Source organism: Siniperca chuatsi, linkage group LG11, assembly GCF_020085105.1.
Source record: "Siniperca chuatsi isolate FFG_IHB_CAS linkage group LG11, ASM2008510v1, whole genome shotgun sequence".
Taxonomy (NCBI): domain Eukaryota; kingdom Metazoa; phylum Chordata; class Actinopteri; order Centrarchiformes; family Sinipercidae; genus Siniperca; species Siniperca chuatsi.
In genome coordinates this window covers 21,840,326-21,852,249 of record NC_058052.1, presented here as the reverse complement: position 1 = coordinate 21,852,249, position 11,924 = coordinate 21,840,326, and the positions used below count along the sequence as shown (strand labels likewise).

The 11,924-nt window shown below is 40.5% G+C and overlaps 1 protein-coding gene across 31 annotated transcripts in view; it reads left to right on the top strand.

The window, feature by feature from the left end:
* The first annotated feature begins 9,222 nt into the window (after nucleotides 1-9,222).
* The window catches only part of camk2g2 (calcium/calmodulin-dependent protein kinase (CaM kinase) II gamma 2), a 77,565-nt gene continuing 74,863 nt past the window's right edge, over nucleotides 9,223-11,924 (top strand). For all 31 annotated transcript variants that reach the window (XM_044213461.1, XM_044213446.1, XM_044213441.1 and 28 more), the window contains exons 1-2: nucleotides 9,223-9,419; nucleotides 10,471-10,565. In XM_044213461.1, coding sequence (XP_044069396.1) covers nucleotides 9,355-9,419; nucleotides 10,471-10,565 — 160 coding nt within the window. In that variant the 5' untranslated portion in view covers nucleotides 9,223-9,354. The remainder of the gene's footprint in view (nucleotides 9,420-10,470; nucleotides 10,566-11,924) is intronic.

The window sequence follows — 11,924 nt, the reverse complement described above, 5'->3', positions numbered from 1 at the left end:
GTTCTGTTGCATCAAGTTTGATCCTTTTTCTAAAAAACAACGTTGTAGGAGTGGAATGCTAAATCAGTGGGTTACTCTTAGGTTTAAACATTATGGTAATGGTTAAAAAAATATTAATTGCAGGTCTGTGACAGGATGCAAACTCTGATCTCCTGCATCAAAGTCAGATGTGCTACACGCCCATCCATCACCCATCACCCCCATCTCACTACAAGGGCACAATACATCCTGTGTTGGCACTGAACATTGGCAATGGACCTAAATCGTGAGGTGCAGAATCAACCAATATGGACGTAACTCTGAGGGATACTGGGCTGGGGAAGCCATAGTTTAGGCTCATGCTGTCTGATCAGATGCGATGTATCTGCCTGCTGGTGAAGCTGCTGCTGTGCTGCTGATGTAGCTTGATAGGAATAGATCAGAGGTGGTACTGCTTGGTCTCATACAACATGTACCACAGCAAACAGCATCAACATTTATAGGTACTGTATGCAGCAGCTCATTAGTTGACCCCATCCTTTAGGTGTCTTAATCTGAGTGTGTGTGTAGATGTATAAGTGTTTTTGGGTGTGAGTGTCAGCAACAATCCCACACACAGTAGCAACAGGGCTTTAGATTTCTCCCCAGTGGCCTGATAATGAATATTCAGCTTACCTTCTTCACTATTTCTTCCCCACTTGCCTCCTCCTCCCTCCCTGTCACCCTCCCTCCCTCCATTTATCCCTCAGCTCTTTGCTCACCCCCCCCCTTGTCTTTCTTTCTCATTTTCCTCCTCATCCTACTCACTTGTTTGTGCTCATTTGGAAGATCGAGTTAGAAGTGTTAGCCATGTTTTGCTCAGAGCTCTGTGGCGTACAGTTAAATAAAAAGAGTGGAGGAGGGAAGAGAGTTCCCCAGGGGCTGCAGTGTATGAAGTGCTTGTAGATCAGATTAAAATGTCTTGTTTAGTGAAAAAGCCTCACTGCATACATAACACACACCAACTAATTATAGTAAAGATAAAGTGAAAGTTGGAACATCTTCAAGTTTAAAGGATAAGGCTTTTGTTATTGTCAACAAATCCCATTAGACCAAAATGCATTACTTTGTATCTCAATACTTTCTCACTTCCCTACCCTGACTGTGGCTCTCAGGGACTATTTTCATGCTCAAATTTGGTGAGCTAATGAGTATTTACAGCACCAGGACGGTGAATGTGAGATCGACTTAAAACTAACGATGCCCATGTTCATTGTAATGAAGGAACATATCCCCAGTGCGACTGTGTGGCTCATTGATGTGTTTTTAATAATTTATAGACAAAAATGGCACAATAGGCTATCAGGGTTTGGCCACACAGACAATACTGGTAAGTAGGATCAATTCATTGTTGGTTTGGGTGTTTTCATGGGATTTGTTGACAATAAGAAAAATATGGGATATCACTAAAGATTATCCTGAAAATATATCAGAAAACTCAACTTGGTATTGCATCGGCCAAGTGAGTGTTGCAGCTGTATTTTATGAACCAAAACCATCTTTAGGGAATGATAATGATAAAAATTAAGTCAAACAGCTTCATAGTTTTCTTTTTACCTTCTTTTGTTTTATGTTTGCATCCTATATCAAGGAAAGCTTTTCACACATTATACTTCTATTTGTAACAATTTGATACTACTACTACTACTACTGCTACTTCTATTAATGATTATTATTATTATTGAAAGTAAAGACAAGTGTGGTGCAATGCCAGGAGCCCTGGAGCAGGTTGGGCTTTGGTGTCTTGGTCAAGGACATTTGCACTTGATTTGCAAGAGCCAGAAAGGATACACTGACTATTACAAACTGAATCTGTCATTTTAAAGTTACAGGACACACTCTGCAGCAACCTGTAACTGCCATCCAAAAAGAGAGAGGCTGGCTGTTAGGAACACACTTTTTCGCACGGTTGGTGTTTCACTGTTTAGCAAAGACTCTCTCTATTAATGGGTACGACAGTTGTAAGGAGACAAAATAGAAACGCAACATCAGAAACTACTTTGAATTTATTTACTCAAAGGTTGTACAAAGTTACATTGCAATCCATCCAGTAGTTGTTGAGATAATTCATTCTGCACCAAAGTGCTGGACTGACCGACAGACCGACATTGCCTATGTGCATGATAAAAGAAACAACTACTATCTACTACTATACAATTTTTAGCCATGCTAGCAGTATGGCTCCATGGATGTTGGTCTGTCGATCGATCGGTTGCTTGGTGAATGAATTATCTCAACACCTAATGGATGGATTGCAATGAAAGTTTATGCAGACATTCATGGTCCCTGGGGATGAATCTTAATGACTAGTTAGACCTCCTCCATATGTGCATGCAACAAACAAACACAGAGAAAACACCACCAAAACTAGACTCCAGTGATGAGATTTGATGAGACTGCTTTGGGTTAACAGTAGAACTGTTGCTCAGAGACCTTCAGAGTCCCATACATGTGGAAAATTGGTAAAGACAATCATTTCAAGCCCACACATCTGATTCCCAGTATACTGTGATGGCCCGCAGAAATAAGGCAGCGTCAGATGATATAAATCACGGAGGAGGTGTCACACACACACACACACACACACACACACAAACATACACACAGTGCTATCCAGTACGTAGGAGGGAGCTGTCACATCCACTGTTGGATAATCAGTTGAAGGTAAGGCTAACTGATTCTTTGGTGAAGTCGTGAAGTTTAACACAATAGGCACTGTTTTAAATACAACTTTTATTTTCTTGTGGTGGTCACGGTGCTCTAGATATGGCTTACTGTTCCACACTGAAAGTAAATGCAGCCCTTTCTCTATACTCATTCAGCAATACCGAGTGGTATCAATGATTCGATTGGGACACATTTACTAGAGTCTCTTGCATCGTAAATTGCAGCACATTAAGCACTGAAATAGCACTGATATACTATTAAATGCTTATTTGCAACAATGTGACAATTCAATAACTGGCAAAGAAAGGTAATAGATCCACTCTAGTTTACTCTACATGACTGTTGACAGACAGACAAAGACACTGTTAAGGTTAAAACTTGAAAAAAGCTTTTCTTAATGACATTCAATGAGCTGTTTCAGTGCAGCTCGGCAGCTGATAGGACAGTGGTCACTGCCTGAGACACACACACACACACACACACACACACACACACACACACACACACACACACACACACACACACACACATATAGGCCTACCTCAAAACCATAAAAGTCTTGTGATGTCACTGGTCAGTGTGAGGGAGGAGAGGCTCTCCGAAGATACGCAGAGCAGCCATGAGCCAAGCTGAAAAAATTCTTGCAGAATGAGTCACTCCCCTTCGGCCTCTATGGCTCCACAACACTGCTGTTACAGTATCATCACTGCGAGGAGGTCTAGCTGTTAGAGCATGAGAGAGTGAGAGATTATATTTTGTTTTTTTAATCTTATACACACAAGATAATAATTTGTACAGTTATCATTGTGTGCAGCAAGATAGAAAATATGTTTTGTTAGTTTTGTTGTGGGACAGTTAACAACTTTAATAACATAACTGAAAACACCTGTGTGGGTATGCAAGGCCTTTAATTCATAGAAATGCATCATATTTAATAAGTTGATAGTATGTTTTGTTTGTAAAATCAAAGTAAACAGTATCTCTAGCAGTTAAATAAATGTAGAGAAGTAAAAAGTACAGTATTTCCCTCTGAAATGTATTGGAGTGGAAATATAAAGTAGCATACATTGGATATACTCAAGTAAAGTATACATACTTTGAAATTATACTTAAGTACAGTAGTTGAGTTAAAGTACTTCCTTTATTTTCCACCACCATAATTAATGTATAAAATTTAGCATAATCCTCAAGCGATGCTAATGTATCAGTGGTCTTTGGAAGCTGTAGGCTCTCTATGCACCCACTGCTGGAGGGTTTATTTTTCTAATGTTAAATAATGAAGGTCATGTGATGAGGCAGGAGCTATCCAAACAAGACAGGACAGTGAATTATTACTAATGAGAGGCAATTACCTCACCAAAATGAAGCCTATTGAGCCTGTGTATTTATGGGTTAGAGAGGAGGAAGATGCAGAATTTTTGTATCCCAGTTTTATTTGACTCACTGTTTTTTCCCCTCCCCTGTCCTTCTGACTTCCTCACTTTACCTCCCATGCACCTGACCCCCCCATCCCTTTTAACTTGCTTCCTCTTGCTGTTTTATTTCACAGCATGAAGGTCCAAATGTTGTTTCAAAACCCTCTCCACACAGACACACGGAGTTACATTCCGGTGGAGTAAAACTGAATCCACCCGATTGTGTGGTGTAAAAGTAGTCTAACTAAAAAATAATGGGTCTAAAATACTAGAAATCAGCTTTAAAATGTTTTTAATAGAATTTGAAATCCCCCAAGATTGCTAGAACCCCCTCGTGACCTCAGTCCTCTCTCCCTTTTCACTCTACTGACCTCCTGTAACCTGCCTTTACTTCCTGAGGTCTACCACACCAGTGGTTGCAAGGGGTTACAAGATAAGGGGGTCGCAAGATGATTAACAGAAGGGCAAAAGAAACAAAATTATATTTTTCTAATCTTTGCTTTTTTTGATGTAATACCAGATAGCTTTAGATTTTTAGGCTTCTAACAATTAGCCTACTCAAATGAAACAGATTAGAGGGGAAACCACTTTTTGGTGAAATTGTTCACCAACTCATCAGGATCTGCAACTTGTGACAAGGGTTTGCAAGTAGACACTGGTTCATTTTAAGGGGTCACAAGTCTGAAAGGTTGGGAACCTCTGCTCTATACCTCTGTTCCCACTGTTACCACCCACCCTTCAACCTGCCACTGCACAGCCTGTCCAAGACTTGCTTAACAGGCACATCACAGAGAAACAAAGCAATTCAGCAATTAATACGACAGTACCTCTGCACCCTTGCTAATTAGGCTTTCATAGCAGAGCGGCTCCCTGTAATTATGGCAGAAACTGGTCGCACTGCTCATGTGCTCACTGCAAACACTCATTAATCACCAGCAATGCTCTCTAAACACTGTTCCAGATATACACTCAATTCAGAGAATAAAAGAAGAGAAAGGAGATGCACAAGTTTGCATTTACACATATTGAACATGTTAAATGCATCGTACTGCTTTATTTAGCAAAGAGCTAGAAACATCATTCTGGGATTAAATGATATTGTGAACATTTTCTGAACAAGTCTCCCAATGTTTGTCTGTTTCATTGAGAATATGCATATTGACCTGTCAGAACTATTGTCCATGTCAACTTTCATTACTGCTGGCAACAGGGAACAGGACCAAAATGCAGACACACAGGCAGAAAAAGAAGGTTGTAAAGGAAATGTATTCAGAAAGGGGGACACGGTTATGTACTTGAACAGACAAGCAGGCAGAAATGGCAGGAACACAATGGCTACATAGCAAATTAATGAGTTGGCAAACAAGAGCTGGTGAACAGCCTTCTATTTATAGTAGGGAGCTAATGACTGAACTGAGAACAGCTGTGGAGGAAGGTGGCAAATCACCAGGTGATTGACAGTGGTGGGAAAACTTAATGGGGCGACTAGTGGACAGGTGAGGAACGGCCTGAGTCCTTGGTCACATTGACAGTCCTCTGGTTCTGTGGTTACTAAGTGGTTCATTGTTTCCAAAATGGATCTACATAGAATTGCAAATACTGTATGTAAAGAACCACAAATAGTGCCATATGGTTTTGTAATAGTATTGAATATAATAAACTGGGGGCATGTCCCCCTCACTTTTCAAAATCCTATTTTTGTTCCCCTCACTTTTATAGTTTCAGGTTATTTTCTTAACATTGTCCTCTTACTGTCCAGCCAGTACAGTCCAGATGAGAGAAGATGTGAGTTGATAAAAATGTTGATACAGTAGTCTGAGTCCCTTCAGTTATTACCCTGTGCTCAAAGGAATGAGCTTAACAAGTAGCAGCAAGTGCTTTGCATACTTTTTTGGCCCTGGGTTTTGCCTCTCAGGCTACCTTACATACAGTACAGGATGCTGTATGCTGATGGTTGTTGGGGCTGTATGTAGCCTGAAAGCAATATCTGCAGACAATACTCAGGGCTGACAAAATTTAAAGCCAAATTAATTTTTTCAGGTATTATGTTAACATGTCATATTGACAGTTCAATTTTTAAAAGGACACTATTGAATATCAGTCGAAGACAAGACAGTAAAGCACAGAGCTCAGGTACAGTATCTATAAGGAAATTGGAAATGATTTTAAGTAGGGTAAATGCATGCATATCACACATAGCACACAAAGCATTTCTATTTTTTGTTATACTACTATTATTATGGAAAGTACAATAACCAGTTTTTTTCATCACCAGCAACACCTTTCACATTACAGGTAGTCATCTGACCCATTGTTAATATTCAAATATTAATTAGAGCAGCTTTAAAGTACTCTACAATTCCATGCAATCTGGGCATCTCTGATGAAGATCATGTGGTATGACCGAAATGCTCCAGAACAGCTACTAAATGGATCTTGTGTATTGTTTTCTCAGCTGCTTTTTCTAAGGTGAACAATGAACTCGAGTGAACCTCAACTATATGCTTTTCCATCATGTAGGACTAAAGAAACATATGTAGATTAATCAATGCATCATCTAAATAAAAAAGAAATGTTATATGATTCTGAGCAACAAAACATTTGTTGCTAATGTAAGCTTGTCACATTACTGTACCTTCCTGGAGTGTGTGCAGCTGTAATCACCCACAAACACATCCGTACTTAAACATGGTGCCAAGAGGGTATATTAATACCTCTCACGAGATATTCATGAAAGCTCAGATAAACCTTTACAGTGCAGCAGGCCATTACATAACACATATAATTCCCTGTCTCTTATAGAGTGATGCTCCGGCTTATAGTTAAAACCCATAAAACTGCATATGAGTCTGATCGAAGCAGATCACTACTGGCTGGTCCAGATGATAAACTAGAGGTAATCAGGTCTCTGCTATCAAGGCTCTCTGAACACTGATTTTTGTCTCTCTTTTGTATTTAGTTATGATGGTGAAAAGGTAAAGAATTGAATTGAATTGAATTGATTTGTGGTATTCATGAAGAAGCTTTGTCAGCAGTATGAAGGCAGACGGGTAGCAGCAGTGTTAAAAGACACAAAGGAAGGCATGTACATTTAGCTGTGAAGGTGATAGCCTATATGCAAATGCACTGTCACAGGGAAACAGCCTTAAGGATAACACAGTGTGATTTCACAGTGACAGGACATTATAGGTGAATAGTAAGAAGGTCATTGATGTGTTATTTTGACATTTTTAAGCTCTAGCTGTGCCCTAAAATTAATCTCAGACATTAAAGTGCTTCTCAGATGTGGAAACTGAAGAACACGTGTAAAATCTTGTCCCCAGACGTGTCAAAAGCCTTTAAATAACCTCAGACAAAATGCCACATTTCAATTAATCTTTTCTGTTTCTGTTTCAAGACAAAATGGCATTACCAACAAAGGATTCAGAAGCACATAGGCAGTGTATGCCAATGCTGGAAAGGCTTCCGTGTTAAAAACTGCAAAACTAAAGAAAAAAAAGTGAAAAAGAAATATATATATTTGTTTTTTTAGCAGGAGTTTGTAAAAGGATTTGTATTAACTGCAAGGTGCCTGTTACATAAGACTTTCGTTGTTGAATATGATTTATAAAATGATTTATAGTAGGAAGGTGTGAAACAAATCCAAATAATGAATCATGATGCGTTGCTGGTGCCACATTTTGAGCTGTGACTGAATCCCCTTTTTATGGGAAGCTCAGTTTAGGAAATGAAAACCATAATACAGTAGGCATGCAGCTCATTGCTCTGTGCCAATATTAAAATATTGCGGCATCGCGTCTCACTACACGACTTGGTACTCGAAGGATGCTGCTCTTATCAGCTGCTCTGGTGCCAGCTTTACCTTTGAGCATATACATCGAAAATGGAAGGCAGAGATGGTGAAACTGAACCTGGATCTGCAGATCCTGGTACACCAGAAAAGATCTCGCGTGGCTTACATCCCACCTCTACCACTACTGCCAGAGAGGAGAAAGCAGAAAGACGTCTCACTCTGCCATTATTTCTGGTATAATACAGGGGAAGACGAGTGTCACCTCACTCCCACACCCAGGGGGGAGACACCACAGTCACTGAGTCAAAAAATACATGGAAAACACTGCCAAGATGATTGGAAAACTACCAAATGAAAAGCTAAAGGGAAGGGCAATGTGGAACAGTAGTCTCCTGGGCTGATGAGCCCAAGATCAGTCCCATGTATGAAAATAGTAGGGTGGACAAAAAATATCAGAAGCCTATATTAAAGACTTGTTAGCAGCATGGCTCTAGGGTCGGTTGGTCCACCACCTTGGTTCAGACTGAAATAACAACTATTGGATGGATAGTCATGGAATTTGGTGCATACATTAATGTACCCCGTGAATGAATTGTAATAACTTTGGTGATGCATTGACTTTTCCTCTAGTGTCCCCATCAGGTGAAATTATTTATTTGTCCAATAAAATGCACACACTACTATCTTATTTCACCAACTTCAAGATGAGTTCAAAGTAACATTAGACATACAATAGATAATGTAGGCTATGGTGTTGGTCATTGTCTCTTTTTATATATATATTTACATTTTTCACCTATTTGTATTTGCATAATAGTTCTATGTTCATTTTTACATATTTTTTAAAATATATTTTCATATTTTTGATTATAATGTTTCTATTCTATGATTATCTATGATTCTTGACTTTTGCAGTACGACTACTTGCTTTTTATTTTTATTTTCTCTTACTATGTTTACCAAAATACCAAGGCAAAATCCTTGTATGTGAAAACCTACTTGGCAATAAACCTGATTCTGATTCACCTATCTTTGCTCAGCTTTTGTTTTTAGCTGTATGTGCAGGAGTCAAATTCCTTGCATGTGTAGACATACTTGGCCAATGAAGCTGATTCTGAAGTAAAATACATTATAAAAATAAAGGATGAAATAGAAAATGTCATAACCCCAAAATTTTACATCAGGCCAGGCATAGTATTGTAGTATTTTGCAGACCAGTTTTTATTTTCATTTATTTTTTTTTAAAACACAGAGTGACTCATTATCTCAATAGAGGATCTTTGTTACTACGGCTCGGCTCACCGCTCTCCTCCCCCCTCCCCTCCCACTCCCTGCCCCTCTCTCTGAGCTCGAGCCACTCTTCCCCCTCTCTGCCTTCACGAGTTCTCCTCCCGAAACCTGCGCGAGGCGGCCACTGAAGCGCGAGCCGAATCCTCCCCTCTCCCAGTCACTTCAGTCAACATGGCTACAGTTGTAACCTCGACCAGATTCACAGACGAATATCAGCTGTACGAGGAACTCGGAAAGTAAGCGACCGCCAACACCTCTGCTGCCCTTGTTGCATTCAGTCTCTGTGTGTGTGTGTGTGTGTGTGTTTGCACGTTTTTCTCCTCTCTGCTGCCATTGTGCGCGTTTACTTAAGTGTTGACAAGCAGGAGACGGGCTGTCAAAAACAGGGAAGGGTAGGAGAACCACCTAAGCAACAATAAGCTGTAGGCAGGTTTATGTTAGCGCTACAGAGGCGTGTGTTTAATCCTGAATGCGCATTTAAAGGTGTATAGCACCATTATTGCTCTCTTTGTAACAGAAAAGGTGTGAAACATTCGCCTATAGGACCAACTTGTTTGTTAATTTATCCGCAGGTAGCACGCGTCGAAAACTCGTCTGCACGGACCCGTTGCCTGGTGGCATCCTCGGGCTCCTGCTCAATCATTCAGCTCTGTTTTTGTGCATTTCTAAGCAGACTGCAAGGCTACTTGTATATGTCAAGCCACACAAAAAAAACCCTAAAATGAATAAGGCTTTGATGCAAACAAGACTGTGGCGGTTGTACATGTTGGCTATGCGCTATACCCCTCCTGCATTCAGGATTAAAACGTGACAGGACGCATGGGTTATAGTGTACATCCTGGCCACTTTTGTAACATCTAATCTGTGCGTGTGGTTTATAGAGCCGCTCCACCTACCAATACAGCAGACAGCACGAGTTTAAAGGAGGCGTCTGTGCAAAAATGCCGCCAGGCTGAGCGTTAATTCTACCTCTCAGTGGCTTCATTCTCCTGTAGCCCTACTCACGTTTCTGCCTGTGCGCTAATGACAAAGCCCTCTCCCTCCCCTGCCAAGCGCTAGTAGCCAGGACCTCTTCTCACGTCTCATACTCAGAATATCAGAATGTGTTAATTATCCGTGCGACTTATTTTCCCCTCTCTTTAGGTGTATGTGATTAATTCATGCCCTTACAAGTTCAGCGCACAGCCATTCACTTTCCCCCGTGACGCACAAATGTAACTGAGAGTTTTGTTATGTTTGAAGTGCTTCCACTGATCTGTCATATGTCATCGATTTCTTCTGCTCCAGGGGTGCCTTCTCGGTCGTTCGCCGATGCGTCAAGAAGTCCACCGGCCAGGAGTATGCTGCTAAAATTATTAACACAAAAAAGCTCTCAGCCAGAGGTAAGTGCAGCGGATACTCAGCATCTCAGTCAAGGAGCAAAGTGAATTTATGCAAACTGAAAGCTGACAACAAAGCTGCTCTCCACGCTGCTGTAGCTGCTCAGTGAAGTCTGCAGGTTTCTTAGTTTATTTCCTGGAGAGCAGCGATCCAGGCGCTCTGTCCTATCCTTGTCAGTGGAGATTCCTGAATAGCAATGAGTCCACTTGGCAGAGCTGGGCTGCTGCGGTTTAAGTTGTACAGTGAGGTTCAGTGGGCTCTGGCAGTTGTCTGCAACCATTTTTGGTTTGTTATGGTTACTGTTGCACCAGCTTGACCTTTAGCCTAAAATATCCTCAACTCTTGCAGCAGCTCTGAGGGTGAGATAAAGGAATGTTCTGGTTTAAAACAACTTGGGTCTTATTTAAAGACTTTTGGCCATGGTTTGTATTGCTTATGATAACACTCTACTAACACAGTTAATTGCTGAAATCTGGGAACGTGGCAACATTGCTAAAAAGAAGTCAAACAGAGCAAGAAACACGAGCAGTGAGAAAAAGACCCCCAGATTAGCCAAATGTACAGACTGTCTTCCTGGTTCAACTTTGATCTACTGTATTTACTATAGTTGTTTTCTTCAGCTCCATGTTTGTGCATCTCTGTATTATCGTACATTTGAGTCACAGAGCTCAGCCTCCATTTTCCTGAGTAATAAATGACCATTTTCTGAAAGCCAAATGTCATTTATCAACACTTAACGCTTATTTGAAGGTATTTCATGAATCCTTAAAGAGTCAACTATCTATCAACATCTGAAAGATACATGTTCAATCCACTGCATGATAATAAAAAAAAGATTTTTAAACCATTTCCCAGGTTGCAACTCTATTTCCAAAATCAGTCGGAAGTGCTGCTAAGTTATCCTATAGCCAGGGATTTGTCTTTCAGAAAAACAGATGCTTAGTTCTGTGACTCAAATGTAATGATAATACATGAGTGGCATAAATTGGGGTCAAGTATTTCTGTGCAATTAAAGAGTTTTACCAATTTGGGCTGTCACAAATGACATTCGATTGAATTCAAACTAACATGTAATTTGTTCCAGTTAGTTCAACCGCAACCCATGTAGCCTATCCTAAACTGCAAGGACATTAACAGATGGTAACGACAAAAGCATATGATAAAATGTTGTATAATTTTCAACTTGTGGACTGCTGTTGTTAGCCCGCTAGGTAGGCCAGTCCCCTGCCGTTTATGCTTACAGCCCTGCCCTACCCGGCTTTTTCCTGCCCTGCCTGCTTGTCAGATCATGTGTAAACTTTGTCAGATGAAATGCAGTGTTCCATGTTTTGTTCATTTGCTCTGCCACTGCTGCCTCACCT